This window comes from Poecile atricapillus, chromosome 7 (assembly GCF_030490865.1).
Source record: "Poecile atricapillus isolate bPoeAtr1 chromosome 7, bPoeAtr1.hap1, whole genome shotgun sequence".
NCBI lineage: Eukaryota > Metazoa > Chordata > Aves > Passeriformes > Paridae > Poecile > Poecile atricapillus.
In genome coordinates, this window is record NC_081255.1 from 7,932,418 (window position 1) to 7,958,891 (window position 26,474).

The window sequence follows — 26,474 nt, forward strand, 5'->3', positions numbered from 1 at the left end:
TGTTGGTCTAAATGATCTTTCTATGAAGCCCTGTAGATGTCAAAAGTAATTATGGAGTGTGATTAGTCCTCTGTGGGTGCTTTCTTTCTTCCCCCCCTCCTTTCTCTTTTGCTTTCCCCTTCTCCACTCTTCGGTTTTGGCTCAGTGGAAAAGGTGAGGACAAAGAATTGCCGCTTGCTTGGACTCATGATGTATCTGTGACTGCGCTATTAGCTGTCTCCTCCTCCCTCCCCAAATGGATATAATTTTTGAAGTGTGGAATTCCCTTCTTGATAAGTAGGTTTTAAAAAAAAAAAATAATACTGCACAATGTGATACTGTTTCATAGTTTCTAGGTGGTTGTATAAAGCAAAGTTAATGTGATTGTGTTTTTTCAAAGGAAAAAGTGATTGGTTACGAAATCTGTCCCTTTTTTCATTATTACAAGCTCTTTGTTTTCCAATGATCTGATGGCTCTTTTGTCCCTGGTCTGTGTGTGTGTCTTCCCAAGTGCCACCCCTGTGCTGCATCCACGCATGGAGCGTTGGCTCCTGCTGCTCTCGGGAGCCGTGGGATGTCGCTGGAGGTGGAGGACATCCATGTCCTGGGAGGAGGTGGAGGTGGGCAGAGGGGCTCACACCCAACGTGCCAGGAGCTCCTCCTGCCCAGACTGTGCTGTGCTGGCCAAAGGCTCGTGGTCCTTTGGGGAGCCTTTGGTTGCCTCTTTCCAGCCGATCTCCGGTCCAAGGTGGTGTCCTGCCGGCACAGTGGGTGACCAGAGGCTGAGCAGCCAAGCCCAGGGTTGTTTGGGGTCTGTGCTTTTATTTTGCTCTTTAAATCTCTTCATTGCCTCTTGCAATCAATCTCCCTCCAGAAGAGAGCCCAGTGAAATCGCTCTAAGCCTGTCGCTGCTCACAGCAGCCGCTTCCCGGAGCTTTAATCCCAGCCACGGCTCCCTGCTGGCATTCCCTGGCTGGTGGCAGGAGCCCTCCTGCTGCCCCTGCTTTGGCACCTCACCCCAGCTCGATGGGGACATCTCCCGGGCGTGTGTCACCTCCACAGCCCAGGCAAAGGAGCCAGGATCCCTTTTTGGAATGGCTTGCAGGTAAGGATGGGTCACAGGGGAGGTTGGAGCCCAGGGCTGGGGGACAGGGTGAGGATGGTCCCTCTGCCCTGGGCTCTTCCACACAAAGCTCGGCTGGCCCTTCCTGCCTGGAAGCAGCCAAGGGAAGATGCTCGGTCTGTCCCCCATGGAATCACCCCTGTTGTCAGCTCCCATGGGGGAGGAAGCCCTTGGGCTCAGGTTTGGCTGTGATGGGGGCCCACCAGGGTGGCCGGGGACATTTTAAGAAGATAAAAGTGATTTTCTTGCTGCTCGTGCTGGCAGGGGCCGGTGCGGCCAGAGCCAGGAGGATTAAAACAATTTCATAATCCTGGTGATTTCCTTTTGATCGGGATTATGAAACCAATCACGAATATCAAAAGCCACAGCTTAAAGCGGCAGCCGGAGCGGGGCCGGGACGCCCCGGGCCCCCTCAGAGCCCTGGTGCCCCCGGGCACGGCAGCCCTGGCACCTCCAGGTAAGCGCTGCCCACCCGGGACCCTCGAGGAGGGGCAGGAGGGGGGGGTTTTGGTGCTCGGGGAGCAGGCACGGGTCGCATGCCGGGTTTTAGGGCAGGGATGTGTGTGGATGCACCGAGCTCGGCTCCCACCGCCCTCCTGCCTGGAAATGTCACGGCCCTGACTCGCCGTGGGTCCACGCAGGATCCGGTCTCCGGAAAGCAGAGTTTAGCACAGCTGCACGAGTGTGATGCTCACAGGAAGGTGCCGAGAGCAGGCGGGCTCTGCTGCTGGAGAAATCCCCCGGGAGCAGCGTTCCCATCCCGCGGGTGCGGGACAGCCCCTCTCGGCACCCGGGGAGGCTCCGCCGCCTTCCCAAGCCGCAGCCCAGACAAAGGAGATTCCTGAGAGGGCCACGGCAGCCGGCATCGCTCCGTCCCGGCTTTCCCTCCCGTGGAGGTGCCGGGGTGGCAGCTCGGGGTCACCCCCGGCGTGGCGGGGACCGGGGCCGGCTTTGGCCCGGTGCCCCGGCGTGGGGTGCGCGGAGAGGAGGAGGAGGAGGAGGAGGAGGCCGGGGCGGGAGGCAGGGCCAGCCACGGCCCCACGGCCCAGCCAAGCGGCTGAGCTCAGGCTCGGCTGGAGGGGCCGGGATTTGCTGGTTTGGCCGTTTTTTTTTTTTAATTTCTTTTTTCCCTCCCCTGCTTCCTTCCCTTCTTCCGCTTTCTTCTCCTTCTTCCCAGCCCTCTCCCGATGCTGCTCCGGGGGTAAGAACAGCCCCTCTCATCCCGCCCGTGGCCCCGTCCCACTCAGCCTGGGGCAGTGAGGGGCTGCGGGGCGGCGATGGGGACCGGGGGGTGTCACGGGGATGCTCCTGCAGCCCCGGCCGCGGGGGAGGCTCCTCCGGGGGTACCACGGGGACAGGATGCTCCCCGCGGGGTGCAGGAGGCACCTGGGAGCCGCCGGGACGGCGAGGCGGACGCAGGACGAGTGCCACGTGTGGCCCCGGGGGCCGGGGCGGAGCAGGGGCTGGCGTCTGTCCGGGCACCTTCGGAGAGTTGTGGCCGGGAAGGATTTCTGCTCTGCGGAGGTTTTGGGGCCTGGTTTAGCTCAGAAAGGTTCAATTCCCTCCGGTTCCTTCTTGCTGGGTGGGCACCCGCGCTCCTGCCCAGCCCCTGGCCTCGGGCTTTGGGGAACCAGCGATCCCTCGGTGCCGCCCCGTTCCCCCTGCTCCCCGCTGATACCGGCACAGTGTCGGTGCTCTGGGTGGCCTCGTGTCACCTCCCTGTCCCCTCCCTCTCCAGGCACACGCCGGTAGCATCGCCCCGAGGCAGGCGGGGCTGATGCCTTTAGTGGAAGCCGCAGGGTGGGTGCCGGGGAGGGCAGTGCAGGGCTCATGTCCTGACTTCTGTCCCCGCAGGACTCATGGAGAGGAGCCCTCCCGCTGATGCGCGGCGCCTGCCGCGGCCCCCCAGGCAGCTCAGCCAGAGCGGCGGCCGCAGCCCGGAGCGCCCCGAGCCCGCCCGCGGCCCCCACGCCGTCCTGGAGGGCAAGGTGAAAGCGCTAAAGGAGAAGCGGGGCGGGCGGCCGGGGACCCCCGCAGCCGCCCCCGAGCGCCCCTCGCCCAAGAAGCCGCGGGCCCGGCGGGGGAAGGCGGGGGCGGAGGTGGCAGCGGGGGAGCCGCGGGCTCAGCTCCGCACGTACCTGACGGACGGGCTGCTGGATGGAGGGGAGCCCGCTCCGGGCAGCGCCCCGGCACCCCGAGCCGGAACCCCGGGGCTCTGGAGGCTCCCGGCACCCAGGGATGCCCCGGACAAGGGCAGTAGGTCCTGGCGCTCTGCCTCCCTCCATGAGAGACCCTCCCTGGATGAAGAGAACCCGCTGCGGGACCGGGGGCGTCCCTCCGTGTCCCCCCCCAGGGCGGGGAGCTGGGAGAGGCTCTCGCTGGCTGAGCGGGTGGAGAGGAACCGGCGGCTGCTGCAGGAGGTGCTGGGCCTTGCCGCACCCGGTGTGTATTTTGGGAAGGTGGTGGCTCTTTCAGGACAGCGCGGGGAAGTGGGAGGGAAAACCTTTGGGATGACGGGAGTCCTCAGGGCGAGCCTCCAGTCTTCCTGCTGCCTCACACCCCAGGGCTGTCCCACCCCCTTCAGCGGGATGTCGGAGATGCTCAGGAGATGCTCTGGGTGATACCAGTCAGTCCCGTCTGGCGTCGTGGTGAGGAATTTCACTGCTAAAAGCAAGAAACTCAGTTTCTTGGACACACCAGGTCTGGGGGCATCACTGTCCCTTTGCAAGCTGCCACCAGAAAAGAGAGTTAATTTCTCCTTTGATAGCATCTGCCCCAGTGACCCCATGGCCCCATGGCCTCAGTCCCACACCTACAGCCAGGTGCTGTTCCACCCCTTTGGGCTCTCCCAGAGCCAGACATCTGGGAGAGCCCTGTGTAGGGTGTTGGGATGGGATATATGGGAGGTGCTATCAAGAGGATGGGGGCTCCCATCCAACCAGGCTAATGCCTTTCCCTGTCCTGCATTTCAGAGATGCCAGCGAGCGATGGGGACTGGGACTCAGGGGTTTCGCTGCAGGACGCTGAGGGCTGCAGGTAGGTCAGTCCCAGTGTGGCAGAAATGGACATTTCCCTCTTTCCCACTCCCCAGGGTTGTATTTTAAAGGCACCCTTTGAAGCAGCTCCAGGGAAGGGCTGTGGGGCAGCTGGTGAGGGAGCGTGGCTGGGCCCCAGCAATGCTTCAGTGTGACAAGGGACAGGAGCTGGGTGTCCCTGCCACGACGCCAGGCCAGGAAGGGAACTGGGGAAGAGGATGGGACAGAAATTTGCTCCAGGTGCTTAAGAGGATCGAGGCGGCAGGAGTGTGTAATCTTGTTGGACTAATGAAAAACCTTAGAGGTACGGACTAAAAATAAGGATGTGGCATAGGCAGCTGAGAGGCTGGGGGCTGTGTAGGTAGAACAGTGAGTGGGGAAAGACCCCCCCCAGTATTGTGGTCACTGGCTCTGCTCTGCTCTGGCAGCTGGATCAGTGATGGGGGGTGCAAGGCAGAGCCGGGGGTGCAGCACCTCCTGTGAGCAGGGCAGCCAAAGCCTGGGGGAAGGCTGGGCCTCCCACGGTGCTGCTGGGGCAGGGGCAGCGTGTGCCCACCGTGCTGCGCTGAAGAGGTTAAGGCCAGGCTTCCCGAAGAGACTGCCTGAGCTGATTATTTTAATCAGGAGGATTAGGGCCATGCCCAAGCGGGAAGGCAGTGCTGCAGCAGGGAGAGCTGACGGGTCCCTCACCCTGCACTCAGAGGGGGCTGGGGGTGCGGGGAAAGACCCCCCTGCAAGGAAGGGAAGGCAGCAAGATAATCAGGTCAGGGGGGTCACCCCAAACCTGCCCCCCCAGCGCCGCGGGATTGACACCGGTGGGGATGGGAAGTAGCGCCTACCCCGCTTTCCCTTTCCCACCTCCGGGATGCCCGTGGCACAAAGCGCTGCCTCGGCTCAGCCTGTGCCCGAGCTGTGCGGGTGCTGAGCCCGCCCCTAAAGTCTCTCCTGGTGCCGGGAGATGAGGGGTGCCCGCCCGGCCACCCCCCGGCGCGGCAGCCGGCCCGCCCATGAATGGCAGCCGAGCCCCGTTTTCCCTGGGCAGAGCAGCCTCGTCGTCACTGTTAAAGCACGTCTAATCCCTGTTATTTTTTCCTAATCCCCCTGCCCGCTGCGGGGCCGCAGGGCCTTTGTCGCCGGGCAGGAGCTGGAGCTGAGCCCGCGGCACGAGCAGGCCAAGCAGCTGCTGCAGCGCGCCCGCATGAAGGCTCGGACGAACCCCCTGCGCGCCAGCCACGACATCCTCCTCCTCCCCTCCGCCGTCCCGCAGCCCAGGTCAGTGCCTCCTTCCTTCCCCCGCGGCGCTGCCAGGCCTGCAGCCGGGTTTGGGGCACGGACACGGCGTGCAGGGTGTGTTCGGAGCCGGGATCCGACCCCGCTGCGCGCACGGTGCAGCCTCGCAGCGCGGATGCCCCCGAGCTCTTTGCGGCGGCGTTCGGGACGCGTTTGGTTGTGTTTTGTGATGGCACGGAAGTGTCAGGGGCGGGAGGATGGCGTTTCCCAGCCCATGGGGAATGTTTTCCCGGGTGAGACTCGCTGCTGGAGGCTGGACCACGGCGGCGTCTGGCCGTGTGTGCCAGGTCATGTGCGATGTGGCGTTCCTGGAATGATTAACCACACACCTCGGGGCAGGGAAGGGGTGATGGAGGTCGAGCCGTGGCAGGAGGGAGGTGCCGCAGCCTCTCCGGATTTCGGCTTCAGGCCGGAGGGAAGCAGGGCCGTACACAGGCAGGGAGAAGCGGGCGGACTTTCCTCCTCGCCCCATCTTTTGCACTGGGTTTTCCCCCTCCCGACCTGCTTTCCCAGGGTTGCCGAGCAGCCCCTGCAGCTCGCCCGCGTCCGTCTGTCTGTCCCCACGGCAGGGAGCCCAGCGGAAGGCCGAGCGTCGCCCCGCGGGACGGCGGGAGCCTGAGCGACTCGTCCAGCGGGGAGTCGAGCTGCGGGCGGCCGCGGCGGCCGCGGGGACCGTCCCCATCCCGTGTCCGCTTCGAGGACGAGTCGGCCCGGGACGCCGAGGTGCGGTACCTGGAGCGGCTGCAGCTGCGGCACCGGCGGGCGCTGGGCTCGGCGCTCGGCTCGCCGGAGCCGGCCGGCAGCAGGCAGCCGGGGGACGGCGCTGGCCAGCCCAAAGCCCGCACTGGCGACCTCGTAGCCGGGGGCAAGTGCAGCGCCTGCGGCTCCTTCCTCGGTGCTGCCGCCGGCCGGGGCACGGACCAGCAAGCTGCCACCGACGTGGCCAAAAGTAGCCCTGCGGCACAAAGAAGCGTCCCGGGGGGGAGCAGGGGGCCGAGCGCTGCACAGACAGAGCCTAAGATCAGGCCGCTGGGCCCCGGAGGGTCCCCGCTGTGGATCCTGCCCTCCCGGCAGCGCATCCACACCGAGAAGATCAAGGAGACCTACATCGGGGATGTCACCTACATTGACGAGGTGGACTCGGCCCTGGAGAGCACCGACACCTCCGACGGCTGCCGGACGGACAGCGAGGAGGCGGGACCCCGCAGCCCCCACCTGCGGGGGCACCGCGACCCCCGGGCTCGGGGGCACAGAACTCCCCGTGCTGCCCCGCAGCCGGAGGCGAGGGCCAGGAAGGGGCCGTGTGTGGCCAGCGGTGGCCCCGAGGATGGGCACTCGGGGCCGGGGCCTGTTTGCCCCCCAGCACCGGGAAGAACCAGCGGCTGGGAAGATGGGGAGCACCATCGGCATCCGGGGGGCAGCAAGGGAGTGGGAAACACAACTCGCCCCCCGCATGAGCCCAGCGAGCCCCTGGAGCCTTACTCGCAGCTGAGGACCAGCACCCCCATTCCGGGCACCCACGTCCCTGCTCCCCCCCCCTACCAAGAAGGCCTGCGCCCAGGTGCCTTGCAGGAAAGCCCTGTTCTCCGGCGGCAGCCGCCAGGCGCCGAGCCAAGGAGTCCCGGGCCCCGAGCCGGGTGCTGGCAGCGCCTCCCCTCCGCAGCCCGGGGGCACGGCCCGGCCAGCCGAGCGGCGGGGTCTCTGCAGCCCCAGGTGGCTCCCGGGGAGCCCCCTCCGTGCCTTGTCCACCAACAATTGCAACAACACCCACGGGCAGGACGCGCCGGGGACGGGCGGAGGTAAGGGACCCACGCGTGGGGTGCCAGGGGGGGTCCCCAATGGAACAGGCGTGTGACTGTCTCACTGTTGGTTGCAGGGACACTGTCACACCCCGCTGCCAGCCCTGTCACCCCCGTGCCCTCGGAGGCTGCTCATCCTGCGGGGGAAGGTGCCGGGATGCCGGGAGCGCAGCCCCAGCCGCACCCAGCCGGGAGTGCGGCACACGGGTGAGTGAGCGGCCGTGGCTTCCCAAACCGCGCAGCCCTGAGCATCCCTCCGGGACACTGCAGGATGCTGCTGGGCTGAGCTCCCCGGCTCCAAAAACCTCCCAGAAACCACAATACGGGGGATACAATGTGCCCGTGCCTTGCTGTGGGTTGGGAGAGTTGCGTTTCACCACAGCTGGTTCTGCCAGGGGTGTTAGAGCAGATGGGAGAGGCGTTTCACTGGTGTCGGGTTCTCCTCTTTTGAGGAAAATCAGGCGATCCCGCCAGCCCCGTGCCTGGCACTGCACGTCCAGCCTGGCAGGAGAGTTCCAAAGTGGTGCTGGGTCCTCTGAGCCCATGGGCAGGATGTGATCCCTTGGGGCAGAGCAGGGGACTTCTGAGGGGTGTTAAACCCCTGGAGTGACAGAGAAAACGGAGGGAGCCCTTCGGGTCACTTTGGGTAGTGACAAAGGTGCGTGTGCGGGGTCACTGCTGCGGGGAGGCGGCTGCCCCCGATCTCACCAATGCACCCCAATCTCACCAATGCACCCCGATCTCATCAGTGCACCCCGATCTCACCAATGCACCCCGATCTCACCGTGCACCTCAATCTCACCGTGCTGCAGCTCTCAGGGCTGTGAAGGTGGGTGCAGGATGCAGCCCCAGCCCAGAGGCCGCTGCAGGTCCTGCTGCCGCCCCAGACACGCCGTGTGTGACCACCACGCCTCTCCACCCAGGGAGCCGGGGCGGCCCGTGAGCCGCAAGGGCAGCAGCGCTTCGGCGTCGGGGCTGAAGAAGCTCCTGTGCAGCCTGAGCCAGAGCACCAAGCAGCGCCTGGGCCGCTTCCGCTGCTACAGCATGGAGCAGCTCCCGGCCCCCGGAGGCTCCCCGCCGGGCGGCCCCAGCGTCAAGAAGTCACCGTCCCTGCAGTCCCTGCAGCTGGTGAGCTTGGACACTGCCCCATGCGGGGAGTGCTCACAGGGAGACAGGGGTGGCACAAGGGAAAGGATGCTGGGCTGGGATGAAGTATTCCCCAGTATGGATTTATGGCTCGGGCGGTCCTGGAGGGGTGTGGGGGGATATGCCACCCCAAACCTGTTGGGTTTGAAAAGCCTGGAGCCAACTGGGAAGTGGAAGGGGAAGGAGGGAGAGAGGAGGGGCAGTGGAAGAGCAGATACACTCGTCCCTCCTCAGCAGTGAGTTGGGGAGTGCTCCAGCGGGGTGGGATGTCCCAAGTTCCTTCACTCCCTTGGCACATCAGTGGGTGAAGCACAATGTTTGTCCCCATCTCAGCCAGGTGTTTCTCACCAGGTGTCACCCTTCTGCCAGCCCCAAAAAGCTGCCTCTATCCAGAGCCTGCATCCCCAGCTGGGCAAGGCACCCCGTGCCAGCGCCTACCTCCTGCCCCAGACCACGGCTGACAGGTAGGATGTGGCCTGGCACATCCCTGCGGTGCCCAGGAAGGCTGTTCTGGGGTGCTGTGGTGGCTCAGTGCAGCCGGGGGCTGCATCACCCGCTCTCCAGCAGCTTCCCTGGTCCCCACTCACCCATCTTCCCTCTCCCCACAGGAAGGGGGGCTCAGGGCCGCAGCGCTCGCTGAGCGTGGAGGACATCGGGGCGCCCGGCCAGCTGCGCGCGGTGGGGCGCGTGGTCGAGGTCTTCCCTGATGGCACCAGCCAGCTGGAGCTGCAGCGACCCCCCGACGGCGCCTTCGGGTTCTCCGTCACCTCCGGACACGGCCGGCCCGACACAGGTGTTGTGGGACCATCCCAAAGCTTTGGCACACCACGGTCCCTCCAGGGTGGCTCTGGTCCCACCCCGGGGGCGAGCTTGGGCACGGGTGGAGGGGGTTGCTCCACTGCTGCTGAGCCCCAGAGAGGTGACGAGGGTGGGGGGACGCTGCCACGCGTGGCTTTGCCCACGCGCAATCCAGCGTGTCCGTCAGCACTCGGCTTGGGACAAAGGCTGTTTGTCACAGGTTTGTTTCTGTGCAGCCCCTGGGCACTCCGGGGCAGGAAGGGCTCTCAGCCATCCCTGTTCCCTCCTCAGGTGTCTACGTGCAGGAGATGGCAGATGCTGGCACAGCCAAGCTCTACGCGGGGCTCCTGGGCGTGGGGGACGAGATCCTGCAGGTCAACGGCGCGGCCGTCTCGGGGCTGGGGCTGGCCCGAATCCGCCAGCTGCTGCTCCAGGCGGACACCCTGGCCCTGCGCGTGCTCCGGCACCGCCCCGCGCCGCGGTAGCCCTGGCACGGCTCCTGCGAAGGGCTGGAGGGAGCAGGAGGCTGTCCCAGTGACGGGAGAAGGACGATGTCCCAGTGATGTCCCAGGATGGTGTGGCATGGACCAAGCTGCCTCACAGTGCCAGGACCTGCCCGGCTCCACAGCAGTGGGGGCAGGTGGCTCTCCTTGTCCCCCTAGGACAGAGTGTGGGACCAAGGACACCTCAGAATCTCTAGGAGCTGCCTAAGTGTGGGGGACAGGGGACAGCCTGGCCCCAACAGAGCTGGGTGGGTCTGTCCTGCTGGGCATGACCAGCATGGGGACACCCCATCTGTGACCCCAGGAGACAGAGGGCTTCCTGCCAGCACTGCCACCTTGTGCTGGAGGGCTGCTGAGGTTCTTTTAAATTATTTCAAACTGAAAAATACATCTCTGCAATAACAAAACAATGCCCTTGGCTTGTGGCATGGAGGGGCTGGGGTGGTACTTGTGGCCCTGAGGCCTTTGCTTCTTCTTTTCTCATGGCCCTGCTGCTCCACCAACCACCTGCTGACCATGCAGGGGGGGCCCTGGGCAGGCAGACAGGGGGCTCAGCCACCTGCAGGGCTCCTTGGGGATTTTTTGGGATTCTTTTTTCCAGCCATGGAAGGCAAAACACGTCCTTGGAATGACTGTCTCCAGCAGCAGTGGCATGGCAGCAACGGCTGCCCTCTGCACAGTGGTGCCCCACATCTGGGTACAGCTGTCTGCAGCAACCTCACAGCTGGGCACAGCTGCCCACAATGCTGAGGTGACCCCAGAAACTGCAGATGCTGCTTATGCCTCAAAAACCAGGAAGGTGATGCCTGGCAAACGCTGGTGGGAGAGCTCTTCCCACTCCCTGGTGCCAGCAGACCCTGAGCTTGTCCCGGGAGCAAGAGTCAGGCAAGAAGGAGCGGAGATCTACGCTGCTGCACCTTTATTTAGTGTTAAAGGGAGGGGCACCACCAGCGACAGAAAAGCAAATGTGTACGGGGAAAGGGAGCAGAGACACTCGGGTGGCTTGTGGTGATGTCAGCAGCTGGGCCACCGTCTGGACTACCAAAGGAGCAGTCCTGCATGGGAATCGTTCCCGAAGGATGCACAACCACGCTGCAAGTAACGCGGGGATCAGAGGTGTGCAAACACCGGCAGCGAGCCCCGCTCCCTGCCCAGACCCGCGCTCCCGGGAAGCTGCTCTTGGAGAGGTACAGACCCACGGAGTGCCACAGACACCGCTACAGCCAGCCTTGGAAAGCAAACAGCACCCATCCCCGCAGGGATGCTCTGCAAGGATAAGGAGCTACTCGAATCACGAGTGCGGGTGGGCGCCGAGGCACCACGTGTGCGTTACAGACGAGCACCCGGGCGGGCGGGGAGGCTCCGTCCAGCCCCGCCCGGCTGCGGAAGGCACGGAGCCGCCGGCTGAGCATCCAGCGTCTGCGGGAGGGACAGGGGGGCCACGCAGACCTCGCAGGGAGCCACCAAGCCGGGGGGAGGAGTGTTCAGTCCCGGAGGTAAAGCCGTCCGGTGGCAAGATTCTGAGGCGGGCGGGGGGGGAGGATGATTTTGGGGGTGATTTGCAATTTCAGCAGAAGTCTTTGCGTCAGTGCCAATTAACTTCCTCCCCCAGCCCCATCTGGGAGCCATAAGCCAGCCTGTGCTGAGTCTTTTCATGTTTGCAACTTAAAATATGGGAGCAGACTGGAGTAAGAAACCATTTTTGCTTTCCTCAAGTCACCCCCTATCCCACAGTCGGTGCTGGCAGCATGGCCCCTCTGCCTGTTCCTCACCAGTGACACTCCCAGGTGAGCTTTTATCACCACAGATTTGGGACTGCCCATCTGGCTACTTTGAGACAAACAACTGGGAGGTAACAAAAGGACTGGGAAGGAATACACAAACATGATCTAGCTATCAATCTCCTGCCTTTTGGTTGCTTACAACAGAGGTGTCCAAAAAATAGGGGTTGGGAAAAATTCAGACATCCTATTTACAAGTTCATATACACTTAAAATACATCACTGAGCACTGTTCCTCTGATCCTGTGTGTTGTGCACCCACAGAGAGAACACGGCTCTAATGCTCATCAAAAAAATCTTTAAAGTTTTTTTTTTTCTTAAAAAAAATAAGTTATTTTAGACCTGACAAATCACTTGCCAAAGGGAAGCAGCTGTTAAACAGAAGCAGTGACTCAGTTATACAAGGGCAAAGAAAGCATCAGTCAATGAGCTTTAGAGGCCTGTATAATGAGGGAGGCAAGTTCAAAAGCTTCAAGACTCTTCCTCTCTGGCTCACGGCTGATTGCCAGCGTTCGGTGTGCAGCACCCCAGGGTTGAAGCTCTGGGGTGTCTGACGGGGCCTGGGTGGCTGATGGCAGGACACAAAACCCTACAGCTCTGCCCTCTGCCCACTGCAGGGGGTAGGGAAGCTCTGGTAGGACTCACCGTGCTCTCTCTCTTGGCAGTGAATTGGTGCTACAGAGCCCGCCCACAGGAAGCAGGGAGGGGCAGGGGGAGCAGGGCCAGGGCTCCCCTCCCTTGCCGTAGCTCGGAGGGTTTCACCCTTCCCAGTAATGCTTGGGGCTGGCACTGGCAATGCAGTTTGTAATGCTCAGTGAATTCAGTAATTCCTCCCCAGGGCTCGCTGCTCTGTGTCCACCTCCCACCGGCTCCTACCTGCACCGCGTGGGAGTGCGGGGCTCGGGTCCCCCTCCAGCTCCGTGGGTCCAGACCCGGAGCCCGGGTCCAGAGTGCACCGCAGCAGGGGAGGAGGCGGCTCCAGCCCTCCACCCCCTCGCCCCGGGGCCAGGGGAGATGCCGGCGCAGCCGAGCCGCAGTCCTTGGAGGAGGATGGTGAGAGCTGGGGATCTCTGTGGGCGGACGGAAACGGGGAGAGTTTCATTTCCCCGCGCTGCCGGGGCGAGGGGGCGGGGAGGGGGCGTCCCAGGAAGTTCAGTTTTTGTCATCACAGGACAAAAAACAGGATGAGCACCACTAGCAAGATGACGAAGAGGACAACAATTGCACACCACTGCCGTCGATCTGGAAAGAAAAGGAAGCATCAGTCTTCCTGCTTTAGTGCAGAAGGAATACTGGGGGAGCATTTTTCTTCATGTACTGCTAGGAACCAAATTCAAGCTTAAGCCACAAAAAGCCAGAACGACAGTTCCTGTGGGAGAAAGGCTGTGGTACTGTATATTGCAGTGAGGCATTCTCCTCCAGGATACATTGGGGTTTGGGAACAGCTGTGGGAATTCTGAGGCTTCTGCCCAACCAAGTTCAAACAGCTTTGAAAAGCTGGCTCAAAAGCAGTTGGGAGGAACAAGCAGAGAGCTGCTGTGTTTGCTGTTCATTCATGGAGTTAAGTGTTTGCCAGAGAAACAAGAAGGGATCCAGTGAAAGCTGCCCTGAGGAACTCTGCCAGGAAGAGATTGTGGCGGCTTCCCTTAGGACAGGGCCAGGAATCAGGTTTCCCTGGACATCTTTACACCTCGTTGGCTCAACACCACATCACCTCTGAGTGAGGATGATGCAGCAGTGGGGACAGGGCACCCCCTCAACTCCTAGGCACATCACTACCCCAGAAAAAGCCCTCCTGCCCTCGCTGGCATAGGTGATTCCAGCAGAAATGCTCTTTCACAACACTCAGAAACAGTGCAGAAATCCATGGGTTTTCCCAGAGGAAAGGGCAGAGGCACGGTTCACCCATGGTTGTGCTGCTGCTGAGCTACTGGTGACCCCAAGAGCACTGTCAGCACTCCAAGAGGTCTCTCTAGGGCTGTATTCCCACCATCTCATAAATCCCTCAGACAGCCTAATCCAGCAGAGTGGGAATGCTTTTCCTCCTGCCAGGATGCTGCCTTCCCAAGGTCCTGAGCACCCAGGGGAGAGGGGTGCTGGAGGAGGCGCTGGCTGGGCACGGTGCCACGCTCAGAGACAGCCGGCACCACGGGACTTCCCAGCAGCCAGGCCAGGCTTCCTGTTTGCTCTGCCCACAGCCTTATAAGGACTTTTCTGTGGGTTCAGCACAGAATTCAGCTCTTTCCTCTACCAACTGAGAGAGATGTGACCAACAACAGGCCTGCAGGCGCCAGCAGCCTCAGGGCAGGTGGGATTTGGGAAGGGGATTGCCGCAGGCATTCTGATTCGGGGAAGCCACACACGGTGGCCGGTGTTTAATGACACCTTGACAGCTTTTGTTCCACAGGCAGCCTGGGAAACTGCAGCAGAGCAGGAGGCTGCAGAGCTCCCCCTCCCACCAGCTAGAGGGGGATTTTCCCAGCAGTAGCAGCATAAATAGAAAGGCATCTGTAAATAAAACAAAGGCAAGGGACAGGCAGCAGAGCAGTGTCTGGGCAGGAGCAGCTGCCGGGCTTGGAAGCCTTTTGCCTTCTCCTTCTTTCAAGAACTGAGAGCTGCTCCCTCCCTCCCCTGGGCGGGGTGGGTGGGAGCACAGTGTCCCAGCCTGAAGTTCCAAGGGCTTGTCTCTCCCTTTCCAGGACTGGATCCCACTTCCCAGGACCTACCACTTGTCATGTGAGACACTTTGGCGAGCTTCTTCATGACGTTATCAAGGCGCGACTGAGTGCTGTCTAACTCGTGGGAGAAGTCATCCAGCATCCTGAGGACACAGAAGTGGGGCACTGGTCAGAACGTGGCATGTGCCTTGGGGGTTCTGCTCACACACATGGATCAAAACACTGATGTGAGCAGAGTGTCACACCTTGGCAGCCAAAATGAATGTGGCCTCCTCTCCTCTCCTGGAAGCATCCAAGGGAGGGGAGAAAACCTGCTGAAACAGAAACTCTGCTTTGGTGGGAAGTAACTCGGGATTCCTGCCAGGCAGATCCTCCCTGTGTGTTTGTAGCTGAACTCTGCACACATCTGCAAGGTGAGGAGAGGGGGGGTGTGGGCTTCCTCCTTACAAAAGGAAAGTCTCATTTATAATCTGTGATTAGCAGAGACTGGTTAGATCTACGTCAGCCTGGACTTTAAATCTCTTCTCTTGTTCAGGGCTTGCAGTTTAAAATCTTGTTTCAGTCATGGATCAAGTGGGAATGAGATCTGCAGTTGCTTTTAAGGTGCTTTTCAAGCTCTGCATGGAAGTTACCCTTTTACTTCCTCCACACAATGACTGTAATGAATCTGAAAGCCTTCCTGAATCCATGCTTTGTCAATGCCAGTGCGCATCCAGAGTCAAGGTACCAATCCAATTGTCTCCAGCCAGTGGGACTTTAAAGCTTAATGCATTTAAAAGGACACACTTCTTCATCTGGAGTGCCAGGGCACTTGTTAAACCTTCATTCAGTGGGGAAAACCTCACTGTGGTAGTTATGAGCATAATCTAGCAAGTGATGATCTAGAAACAGACACACCACACTAATTTCCTCTGTGAGAGCAGAGGATTTTCATGCTGCATAACTTCACACAGGAGGCAGGTTGAAAGTTCCTCCTCTCCATCAAAGATGAAATCACTTCACAAGGGACATGGCCCTCCAGACTCCTACCAGCCAGACAAGGAGGGGGTTTTAGCCATGAACCCTTCAAGCCTTTCTGGAAGCATAGCTGTTAGCCTGCACAACTGGGAACTTGTTTGCAAAGGACAAGAACTGGGAAAGAAATCTAATTTATATGTAAATGGATGGATGCAAAATGACTTTTCAAGCTGCCCTTTAACCCTTTGCGTGGGTGAGGGTTATTTTTAACCTCAGTGATGAAGAGCAGCTCTGTGCTGTTTCAGCTCCTGGCCCCAGCAGCCGTCCAGGGGCAGCACAAAACCCTGTAGAGGGGAGAAGTGGCCAGTATCTGCATTGCACAGCACCTCCTTCCCTCATCTGCTGGCTGCCTGAGGGGAAGCATGTGAAAAGCAGAGGAGGAAAGGTAAGGTGGCAGTTAAACCTGCCCTAGATGACTTCTAAAGGAAAGAGGTTGCAGTTGGATCCTTGCAGACTGCAGTGCAAAATGCTTTCCACAAGCTGTCAGGGAGAGGGTGCCTGAGGGACCAGTGAAAATTCCAGGCTGTACCAGAGGCTGAGATAGGTGTGTGAGGACATACAGCCATGTTGCAGCCAGCCCCATGCCAAGTTTTTGCCACATGTCTCACACTTACACTGCTTGCTCTTCCAGCTCCCCGCCAATGCGCTGGGACATGTTCTTCAGCACCCCGATGCTGCCAGAGACCAGCTCCAACTGCTCATCCTGCTGCTCCACAATCAGCTGGGGCCAAAGAGAAGGGAAACGGGCAATTACAGATCTGCTGCCTATAGCTGGGTTGGAGCCAGCCCAGCCAGTGGACAGGCACTTGCTGCTCAGCCAGCATCAGCTGTGAGGCCTGGGCTCAGACCTAAGCCACCAGGAATGAGGACTGCATTCCCAAGAAATGCTGGAGAGGAGACAGCCAAGGGAAAGCCTCCACGGCACAGTGTCCCCATGGCACAGCAGGCTGCAGCCTCCAGACATCCCTGTAAATCCAGCCTGAGGTCATCCACGCTACACACACAGCTGAAGTGACTTTTCAAAGCTCCAAGAGCTGGTCATCTAAACCCTTGGCAAGGTAAGCAGGCCAGGGATGCTGTGTCTGGGAAATGCCACCTGGAATGTGCTGCAGCTAACACAGGGTTAATGCAAGCAGAAGGCTGTTGCAGCTTCTACAGCTAAAAATAGCCAGCCTGGCTCTGAATGTGCCAAAGGAGTAAGTCTCCTGCTGTTTTAAGTCATTTTCAGGACACAGTCACGCTAAGGATTAGCTTTACCCTAGTTACCTATTTCTGAAGCTATTTATCTCCCTGGAGTCAGTAGGTAAAACGTATCTAGAAGCCGAGATAGCACCACGGGTCAGGAGCTTTAGCGGAGTTTGCCACCTCAGAGTCACTGCCTGAGTCAAGGCCCTGTAGTTCTCCAGTCTGTGCCCGGCCTGGGCACTTCTCCAGGCAAACTCCCGTGTCAGCTGGGAAGTGCAGCTGGGAAGTGCCTCACCAGGGGTTCTCCCAAGCCCTCACACAGCCTTTCTCACTAATCTCACGGTGACAAAAGCAGGAAAAGGAAGCAGGCGCGTGCTCCTGCTCCCAGCCTGTTCTGATGGGAGATCCACACAAACAACACCAAACATTTTTTAACCAGGGGAAGTTGCATAAGACAACTTTTCTTTTTGCAGTGTTTCTACTCTTCCAAGGATTTCAGCAATCCTTGTACTATTAAATCTTAGTGTACTACATCTTCCAGATTGTTCTGACCGCGTCCTAAACGCAGCAGAAGCCCCACACCTCCAGGGTTAAAAACTTTGTGTCAGATCACCCAAAGCTGTGCTGCACAGGAAATGCATGCACAAACACATGCCACAAGCGAAGAGGAGGAATGTCAGGCTCCTGGAGCCAGTCCCCCTGGCATCCATTTGGCAAGCAAAGCTATTTAGTCTGTGATGCCAGCTGCCTTACCTGTTGTTGAGCTTGCTGCTCCTCGATGAAATGTGAATTTGCTAATTGCAGCTCCCGGTCCAGACGGCTGTATTTGTCAGGTCCAGAGCTCCAACTCTGACTCCCACTCTCTCCTAGGAGTGCCTGAACAGATGTAGAGAGCTCTTAGCAACACCCTTGTGTCTGCTCACAGCCCGTCTACAGGGTGAGGTAGGAAGGCACACGAGGCAACCCTCATGTAGACATGCACACAGCATCCCTTTCCTTCTGCTCTGCTGCTACTCAGCCAAAGTGCTGTCATGAACTAAACCACCACAGAGCCAAAATGCCAGCCTGGGAAGTCTCTGCAGCCTGGAATTGCAGAGATGCCTCTCCAGCAGCAGGAGAGCTGGAGTGTGGCCGACTGACAGTGCGTGCAGGAGGCCTGCACAGCACAAAGGGCTGGCAGAGGCCTGCTCAAGAGGCAGCACTGTGTGCTAGGACATGTGAGCTGGGAAGTGTCCGGATATATTGTGTTAACAGATGTACAGCTCCAACTGAGCACACTGCTGCTAATGACAGGGGCTTAAGAGGGTCTGGATAAAGTACTTAACCAGTTGAGCTGACAGTAAAATAATGCAATATATAACCAGAGCAGTGCTGTATGCTTATGTTCTATAATCCAGGCTCTTCAGCTGCCAGCATACAAAGTTACCCTCGCTGCCTGCCCTACAACCTGAACAGAGAAACTTGAGCAAAGCCTGCACAGATGTGGCTTTCCAGCCAAGTATGTCTGGTTCCTGAAAAGGGAATAACTCAAGCTGAAGAATAAACATGACTTGCAGGTAAGAAACTGAATGCTGCAATACTAGGAAAGGGTTAGGGACTCTGCCTTCCAGTGTGGAAGCCGGGCTGACTTGTAACGAGACCATCCTGCAGCTCCAGGCTGTGGGCAGGATGGAATGACTGAGTATTTGTGAAGAACAGCAAGACAATGACCAGGCTGCTCTGTCAGGCTGCAAACAAGATGGTCTCTATGGTTCATCTGACTTTTAAGGTTCAAGGAGGGGTGAGGAAAGCTGACAGATTGACCATGCAGGAAGAAGCCAGCAGGACATCTGGCTTTGTCTGCCCCCGAGACACTGAGCAAGCTCCTGATCCCTTCAGTTTGTGGCAAAAGCAGCTCCTTTTTATTTAATGCAGTGCACTAGCTTTGCCTGCAGCTTCAATAGAAAGGGCCTGTTGGCCAGGCTGGGCTGTGAGGGTCAGGTCACTGCTAGCCAGCCCCTCAGACACAAAGCCCAGCACTTGCAGTCTGGAATGAAGGCGAGGGGCTGGGAAGGGAGAGGAAGGCAGCAAGGGGAAGTCAGTTTTCCTGACCAGATGTCGCTGTGTGAGCTGGGCCATATGGTCTCCTGCAGCTATCAGGAACCTCATGCAAAAGAAAGCAGCAAATTGCAGGGAAAGCTACAGACTTGTTTAAGCATGAGTGTCAGGGACTTTGCTGCTGCGAGTGTTCCCCAAGCACGTCAATTAGCCCTGTGACAAGCTCAGGAATGAGCTCTGTGCTTCTCAGTTTGTTGTTTTTTTGCCACGTGTGGTAAGGCTGATGCAGTGCAGACAATTAACTGTATGAAGCACTTTTACTGGAGTGGGTCTGGAAGTCAGCTCCAGGATCTCCTTACAGCCTCCCCATCAGCCAGGATGGAGCACAAGCTGCATCTATTTCTATTCCTTAGATTACAAGTGCAGACAACATGAGACTCCTCGAGCTCCTTCCATCTTCTTACATGGCTATTACGAGAAGCAGCTGCATGAAAGGATATTGCACCATCTTGGCTCCTAAATCCAGCAGAGCACAGGATTACATTCATTGACATGTATTCTGAGCTGGTTCCCCCCTTGAGGAGGAGGAGGAGGAGGAGGAGGAGGAGGAGGGAGATTTCCCTTTCCATGGCATGATGCAATGCTGACAGTTGTACACAACCAGCTCTGAAGACAGAGACAGATGGTGAATGCTGACTTACTGCTCTGAGTGACAGGCTTGGGAGAGGCTGGCAGCAACGTGTCTGTGAGAACCAGCTTTCCCAGAGCAGCCAAATGGACACGGCTCAAACACAGCTTGGCTGCAGCATGCAAGCCCCTTCCCACACCAAAGGTTTGTAAGAGGATGGACTCCAGACAGGATGTACACTTTAGCAGATGTACATGGTTCTGGTTCTCACCTGCCTGTTTTTTCTTTCAGCCAGTGCTTGCATGGAAGAGTTTGACATCTGATCCTTCATGTCCTGTTTGTTCAACAAAAGAAGCAGCATGTGAGCATTGGATCTGAGGTGACGGGCAGATTCAGGTGCTACAGGACTGTCTACACCCACCAAGGCTTCCACAAGGGGAATGAGGGAAGGGGTATTTTCTTTCAGAGTCTAGAAACACACTGTAGAAAGTTTCATTGTTATACTAACACTGGAATCAACAGCATTGGGATATTTTGAAAATATTCTTCATTTACTACTCATTTTGCTCCAGTACAACCAGAACTACTTTGATTTGTAAAATAAACTCATGTTCCCACTGACAGAATGTAAGGAAGTGTTTGTCAAGGCCCTGAAGCCAATAACCTCCTGTGATTTATTCCCAACTGCATCTGCTTTAATACTCTGTAGTATGAGGTAGATTTCCTGTTCTGTGGCCATCTTCTCTGACTGTATCAGAGAAGATATCTTCTCTCCTACCAATTAATTTTTTCTTTGGAGCTCCTGCAGAAGGTCACTAAGCACAGAAGGCTCTCCATCACAATGTAACATAACCTAGTTCTCATAAATTAGCAAGTAGTCAACATCACCTTGCAGGGGCTGATCCACCAGCAGAGTTCTGATGCCATCAGAGCATTCATGCGTGTGTTTTACTGTTCAGAGATGTGCCACACATCACCAAAGAGCAGCACCACATCCCACCTGGTTAATTCTCGCTGGTTGCAGGGCATCACAAATTCCCCCGTGGAAACTGGAAATCAGCTGCACAGGGCCACTTACAAATTTCATTTCCCAGTGGGAGACACTGCTCTAAAACCCACTAGCCAGCATTTTTTCAGCAAGGAATGGAGGACCAGAGAGCAGGCTTGCCTGATCCTGCCCATTAGGGAATGGACTACACCGAGGGCAAGGCAGCAAACATATGCCTGCTACCTGGGGCCAGTGTGGTTTTGGGATCAGTTCCCAGGCAGCAAGCCTTAGGAACTGTATCCAGACCACAGGACTGCAGGTAGGGTAACAGGCTTGCTGCCAGCCACACCAGTCCATTCTGTTGAGCAGGAACATCAGAGTCATAAGGGGCAGCAGAAATTCAGTGTAGCTATTAATAGACAGAAAACTTCCTAACCAGTAGTTTGTTACCAGGCACTGAAGCTTTTGGAAAGATGATTCTTCTCTATTTGTTACTTCCAAGTTGTTAAAATCCCCTTTTTGCTTCTCAAGTGTAAGCTTAAACTAAAAAAAAAGAAAATCTTCCTCAAGTTAAAAATAAATCCAGTGGTTTGTTTGGACTATTCTGCAGGAGTAGGAGGTTGAAGTCACCATGTCAATGACACCAGGCTTTAACCATCTGTCAGTGTTCAAAGTGGTCTCCCTGTTGCTGAAAACCAGACATTCACGATTTTCCTCAGCCCTGAAGGGAGGCTCCACATTGCAGATGGGTCTTCACTCTTCCTCCCGTTACCACAGGCTCCCAGCTCGCTGTTGCCACAGCAGTGTCAAGAGTTCAAGGGTCAGCAGCATAAAAGGAGGGAATTCCGTGGGGCACCTGCACCCCCAAACCCTTCTGGGCAGCTCCAGGAGGGAACACACGGGGAAGCCTGAGACTCAGCAGGTAGGAGGTTTATTCTCTGCTCTCCAGTCCAGCACAGAACAGCCCCAAGCTTTCCTTTTTTAACCACCTAATGCCCCCCACGCCTTCCCCAGGCCCTGAGCCCAAGGGCAGGTTCCTTACCCTGACCACCTGCCGTGTGCTGGTGATGAAGGCTTTGCGGATCCCCAGCTCCGTGGCATCGAGGTTGAATTTCCGCGGGTTTGCCTCGACAATGCCTGGGCACCGAGTCAAGGAGTCCCCGGAAGCGGAGTTGGGTACACACACACACAGATACACAAACCCTGAGCGTGCCAAGTGGCCACTGTGTTGTGCCTGTTCCCAAAATCTGATTAGCAAAGTACAGCACACTGGATGGAAAAGGAGGCATGGCAGGAATGTGCCGTGCAGCGCACGCGCAAGGTTTCTCTTTTCTGCGGTTTTTTTTTGGTTCTGTGATGCTGCGCAGCGTTTTCAGGAGCACTCAGAGGAACACAAGGGAAAAGGAGTATTTCTGGAAGCCAGCCTAGAGAACAAACTGACTCCACAGAAATCCAGATTCACACAACACAATAGGCTTTCTAGAACAAAGCATCTTAGAATATACCTTGCAAAAAGGGAAACAAAAATCCTTAACTTAATTTCTCATTTGCAATTTGAGAAAAGCTGATGTGAACCCAAAATTCAATCCCAAACAGTCCTGATTTTTGCAAAGAGTAATTAGGATTTGGCTATTCAGTACAACTTGGGAACTGCAACTACAAAAAGGATATTAATGGTTTCATCCAAGTCTTCCAGGTCCCACTCGATGCTCCGCAGGTTGTTCCTGAGCTCATTAGTGGTCCAGTCGATTTCTTCTCTTGTGGCGATGGAGGGATCTTGCAAGAGCTCTGTCCACCTCTGGAAGAGCCCCTGGGCAGTGTTCACAGCTTTCTGCACCTCCCTGCAGCCGGCAGGAGAGTGGAAAGAAGCCATGAATTATCATCAGCTGCCCTGCAGCAGTGACACTGGGACAGCCCTGTGTCCAGCTGAGCAGGGATGCCACAGCTTCCTCCCAAACATCCTTCCTTCCAACTCTGTGTTTATTTTGTAAAATAAGGATTTGCCCTGTACCTTGCTGCAGCATGAAGTTACTCATGAAGGGACCTATTTCTTCAGGGGAAGCTGCTGAGTGTCACCCAGGCAAGCCAGGGCAGAGGGTCTGAACAAGGCAGATGTTTGGCAATCCTTGCTTTGCATTCCTCTCTCAACAGTTTTCCTCTCAAGGCCCTTAACTACCTATGTAAGATACCCCAAGGGCACACAGAGTTACAGGAACTGTCCCCACACCACAGCCAGGCAGATTGTTGAGTGCAGCACTGTTTATTTTAATTCAGCATTTAAAAAAATACACAGCCCTGCTACACTGGTTTAGGAAACACAAGTTTTTTCTGCTGCTCTAAGCTCTTTTGGAGATGAGTGCATTCACAGCAGGGAAAGGCACTGCTGACAGCTCCGGTTTGGGGCGAGCAGGTTTGTAAATTTGGGTCACAGACTCTCACTGTGGTTATCTGCATTTACAAATCCTGCAGTCCCAAAATGTGAACTGCTCCCTCAGGTTCACAGGAAGCTGTGATTAGGAAGGGAGACGAGATCAGACTGTGCTGGTGTCCAAGGAGGCCATGGTGACCATGAGCCTTGCACACAGCAGCCAGATGTTTCCCCCCTGTGAAGGAAAACGGGGCAGATCCAGGGCAGATGAACTGAGGTGCCAGGACTGCAGCTCTCTAAATTCCTCCAGGGCCAGAACTCCTCCAGTTGCTGTCTAAGCTGCAGTTTCTCAGCACTCTGATGCATGTCCCTCCTCTCCTCACACGCCTACAGCTCCAAGTCTGCCACGCTGAGTGGCCCAAAGTCAGCAGCCTGCACTGAGGCTCTGGAAAACTTCATTCCCTCCTCTACTTGCCAGCACAAGTTTTGGTTTTGTTTGTTGTTTTGTTTTTTTTTTTCATCTGAGCACACTTGTGGAAGTCCCCAGCAGCAAGAATGTAAAGCAGAGCTGGATGTCCTCTGAAGGGAGGAGTTACAGTCACCTAAGTTGCTAACAGCAACTCTGGTGGCTACACCACCACCACCAGCCCCTCTGACCTGCCAGGTAATAATTAACTCTGGGTGTGGCAGCACATCCCCTTTCCCCTCCCTGCCCTTCCCTGCACGCTGCGGGAACATCTCTGGAAAGTTTGACAGGACGCTTGTTCCCCACCCATGGCGACTCCTACACTTTCCTCTTAGCATGAGTTCAACCTGGTAGAGGGATTCCATTTCCCTGTCTGCACCAATATCCCTTCCCACACTTCCCTGTTCCCACATGGCTCTCCCAAACACCCCCCCAAGAGCCCCTCTGATGCTCCTCAGGGCTGTTTCACTGTGACACGAGGCAGAAGACCCCAGCACAAGCTGAAGGTGGCCCCAGGGCAGTGTTTAGTGATTGAGCTGCTTTCACAGAATCATAGAATTGCTGGGGTTGGAAGGCACCTTCATGGATCACCCAGTCCAAACCCCCTGTCAAGGCACCATCAGCTAGAGCAGGGGACACAGGGATACCTCCAGAGGGGTTAGGAATGTCTCCAGCAAACTCCATGACCCCCCTAGGAAGCCTTCTCCAGTGCTCTGCCTCCCTCATTCTAAAGAAGTTCTTCTTCATGTTGAGCTGGAACTTCTTGTATTTTAGTTTATGGCCATTGCTCTGTGTCCTGTTGCTGCAAAGGGTCTGGCACCATCCTCCTGACACCCTTTAGAAATATTTATATGCATTGATGAGATCCTCTGAGTCTTCTCTGGACTAAACAGGCTCAGCTCCTCACCAGAGAGATGCTCCAGACCCCAAATTATCTTTGTGGCCTCCAGCGGACCCTCTCCAGTTGCTCCAACAGAGCTCCTTTCACCCCATTAATGACAATTTTCCTTTAGTCACCTTTAGCTGGTATTTCCCTGCGTTCAGCCTCTTCTCTGCAGGCTTCCTCTCATGGCCATTGTTTGTCCCACAGCTTGCTCCCTGCTCCTCTCCACCTTTCCCCACGGTCACTCCGGCCTCCAGCCGCGAGTCCCCAGCCCCGCTCTGCCCACCGTCCCCAAGGCGCACCTGCAGCCAAGGCCGGGAGGGCCCTGACAGAGCCCGGGGGGGCCCTCACAGAGCCCGGGGGGGCCCTCACAGAGCCCGGGGGTGCCCTCACAGAGCCCGGGGAGGCCCGGCCGCGGCCCGGCACCTGCCCGCCTCACCTCAGCGCCTCCCGCGCCGGGCCGCCACCGCCGGACGGGCCCCGGAGCCCTCGCTCAGCCCCTCAGCAGCACGGAGGGGCCTGGCCGCCATTTTCTCCCCCCCCCCCCCAGACCCCCGCCCGCTGCTCGCCCCTCGCTCCGCGGGCCTCCCGCTCTGCGGGGCGGCCGTGCCCTCCCTCCTCCGCGCCCGAAGGCGGCCCCGGGCGGCTGCGCGTCCCTCTGCCCGTGCCGCGGAGCTCGCCGAGCGCGGCGCTCACCCCTTCACCACGAAGAAGGGGTCCTCCATCGACATGGCGCTGCCGCCGCCTCACGCCACGGCCGCCGCCAGGCCACGCCCCCATGGCCAGGCCACGCCCCCAACAGCGCCCGCCGCCGGCCACGCCCCCGGCGCGCGCCGGGAGGGGGCGTGGCCGGGTGACGTCACCCAGCATGGCGGTGGCGGGGCGGGCTGAGGGGTCTGGGCGCTGTCCCGGCTCTTCCAGGGAAGCTCGGGCAGCTCTTCCCACAGCGCTGCGGATCCCGGTGTCCCTCACACCCACTGAATCACACACAGGACGGGTCAGGTCGGAAGGGAGCACGGCGAGACACCTGGTGCCGCCTCCCTTCTCATCCCAGAGCACATGGCGCAGGGCTGTGTCCAGACGGGTCTGGGATATCTCCAGGGAGGGAGACTCCGCGACCCCTCTGGGCAATCTGTGCCCCTGCCTGGCCACTCGTACAGTGGAAAAGTTCCTTGTTTTCAGGTGGAACTTCCGTCCATCTGTTCCTGCCCCTTGCCTCCCATGTCCTGGTGGTTGGCACCACCGAGCAGAGTGTGGCTCCATCTTCTTGGCACCCCTTCTTTAGAGCCCACAGCGCTCCAAATGTGGTCTCACCTGGGCTGAACAGAGATGCAGGATCGCCCTCCCCAGTGCCCTGCTCTCAACAGCCCTATAATGACAGGGGTGGTTACATCTTCCCCTGTAATGCCTTCCCACCACGGCCCACCGTGCTCAGCACCACTGTGCCACCAGCAAGACCATGCAGAAGGCGGTGTATGTCCCTTTCCTTGTGTTACCTGGATTCAAGATACTGATTTGTTATTTTAGAGAACTAAAAGCAGCCTCCTCAGTGAAGGGAGGAAGTGAGGTAAGGAGTTCAAGCACCATCTCCTCACACACCTGCAGTTAGCAGCAGCATTTCTCACGTCAGACTCTTCTGTGTGGAAGAAGTTTTGTGCTTTATACCCCATGACAGTAAACTCTTGCCTTCTCACAGGGTTTGCAGACTTTAAAACCTCATATAAACCAGCCAGCCGGCCTCCATCACCCGGATTCCTGGACTGAAACACAAAGCTTGGCGCTGTGGGGCTGTGTCCCTGCCACAGGAGCGGCTCAGGCAGGCAGAGTTCCCAGCAGGAGTGGGAGGAAGCAGGAGGGAGCGACAGGCAGTCTGCTCGGCTCCTGCTGCCCTTCCTGCCCCGGCAAGGCACAGGCACCGCTTCCTTCCTCCTGCCTTGTGCGGGGTGAGAACAGCTCTGTGTGCCTTGGATGTTGTCCATTCCCGGCTGAGGATCCCTTCTGCCCTCATTCCCACCTCTCTGAAATCTCTGGGCTCTTTAGTAGCTGAGCAGCAGCTGGCAGGAGGGGGATGATGCTTGCAGAGCTCTGGGAAAGCAGCAGAGGGATGTCCCTGCCTCTCTCCCACCTGGGTTGATTTTGCAGAGGCTTGGCCAGGAGGAATCCCCCAAATTTTAACCAGAGAGCACATCCTGGCCTGTGCTTCCCAAAGGTGCCAGTGGTCCAGCATCCCGAGCAGAGGCAGGGAAGGGGAACAAACCCCGTCTGCAGAGCTGCCTCCTCAGCATGGGAACGGGATACCCGGCTTTTGCAATCCCAGCACCTTTCCTCACACGCACCTTGGGCTGGGAAGGCTGTGGCACACGCTGAACCGGTTTCTGCACTTCTTGGGGTGAGAAATCCACCCCCTGCTCCGGCCAGCCCCACGCCAGGAGTGGAACAACAGGTGGCAGCTTTAGGGCTGGCATTTGCTGGCCCTTCCTTGCTGAATTTGGGATGACTTTCCCACGCCGGCAGGATTTGGGGTGTCCTTGCCAAATGTGTGCTTAGCATGGGAGGTTCCCTCCAGGAACAGAGTTCCAAGGAGCTGCTGGTCCAGTTTGTCTCTCCCTGTCCCACAAAGACCTTGTGCTCCCCAAAAACCTCATGATCCTCCTGTGACTTCCACCTGTGCCTGAAACCTTTGCTGCACTGGGAATGGAAAACATCCTGTAGCCTCATAGAATTACTAGCCAGGAATTCCAGAAATCCTTCAATAAATTCTGTGAACCCT

General features: G+C 57.9%; 2 protein-coding genes and 1 long non-coding RNA gene across 5 annotated transcripts; 2 read left to right on the forward strand and 1 right to left on the reverse strand.

The window, feature by feature from the left end:
• Window positions 1–1,092: 1,092 nt before the first annotated feature.
• On the forward strand, window positions 1,093–12,508 carry KIAA1614 (KIAA1614 ortholog). Its single transcript, XM_058842820.1, has 11 exons — window positions 1,093–2,303; window positions 2,957–3,544; window positions 4,075–4,138; window positions 5,260–5,409; window positions 5,997–7,226; window positions 7,304–7,433; window positions 7,976–8,049; window positions 8,114–8,354; window positions 8,724–8,836; window positions 8,981–9,165; window positions 9,462–12,508. The coding sequence occupies exons 1-11, from the start codon at window positions 1,790–1,792 to the stop codon at window positions 9,653–9,655; spliced, it is 3,483 nt and encodes a 1,160-aa protein (XP_058698803.1). The 5' UTR covers window positions 1,093–1,789; the 3' UTR covers window positions 9,656–12,508.
• Window positions 11,564–24,496, reverse strand: STX6 (syntaxin 6). The gene is made up of 8 exons (XM_058843332.1): window positions 24,401–24,496; window positions 21,659–21,828; window positions 21,030–21,124; window positions 19,271–19,333; window positions 17,088–17,210; window positions 15,764–15,870; window positions 14,181–14,275; window positions 11,564–12,696 (listed from the first exon to the last, which is right to left on the reverse strand). The coding sequence occupies exons 1-8, from the start codon at window positions 24,433–24,435 to the stop codon at window positions 12,620–12,622; spliced, it is 765 nt and encodes a 254-aa protein (XP_058699315.1). The 5' UTR covers window positions 24,436–24,496; the 3' UTR covers window positions 11,564–12,619.
• On the forward strand, window positions 14,282–19,426 carry LOC131581261 (uncharacterized). Of its 3 annotated transcripts, XR_009278044.1 has the most exons (6): window positions 14,282–14,545; window positions 14,668–14,855; window positions 15,781–16,207; window positions 17,732–17,890; window positions 18,785–19,056; window positions 19,291–19,426. It is a non-coding gene; the product is annotated as an uncharacterized LOC131581261 (long non-coding RNA). The 3 variants fall into 3 exon arrangements; XR_009278045.1 differs by lacking the exon at window positions 14,668–14,855; XR_009278046.1 differs by lacking the exons at window positions 14,282–14,545; window positions 14,668–14,855 and adding an exon at window positions 15,545–15,693.
• Window positions 24,497–26,474: the final 1,978 nt, after the last annotated feature.

What these genes read in the sequence shown, in the direction of transcription:
- KIAA1614 (XM_058842820.1), top strand. Translation starts at nt 1,790, where the DNA reads ATGCTCACAGGAAGGTGCCGAGAGCAGGCGGGCTCTGCTGCTGGAGAA. An exon ending in GTGCTGCAGCTCTCAGGGCT is followed by an intron (nt 8,050 to 8,113) that starts GTGAAGGTGGGT and finishes CTGCCGCCCCAG; the next exon opens with ACACGCCGTGTGTGACCACC. An exon ending in CCCCAGACCACGGCTGACAG is followed by an intron (nt 8,837 to 8,980) that starts GTAGGATGTGGC and finishes CTCTCCCCACAG; the next exon opens with GAAGGGGGGCTCAGGGCCGC.
- STX6 (XM_058843332.1), bottom strand. Translation starts at nt 24,435, where the DNA reads ATGTCGATGGAGGACCCCTTCTTCGTGGTGAAGGG. An exon ending in AGCAGCAAGCTCAACAACAG is followed by an intron (nt 15,871 to 17,087) that starts GTAAGGCAGCTG and finishes CTTTGGCCCCAG; the next exon opens with CTGATTGTGGAGCAGCAGGA. An exon ending in GAGCTGGAAGAGCAAGCAGT is followed by an intron (nt 14,276 to 15,763) that starts GTAAGTGTGAGA and finishes CTGTGTCCTCAG; the next exon opens with GATGCTGGATGACTTCTCCC.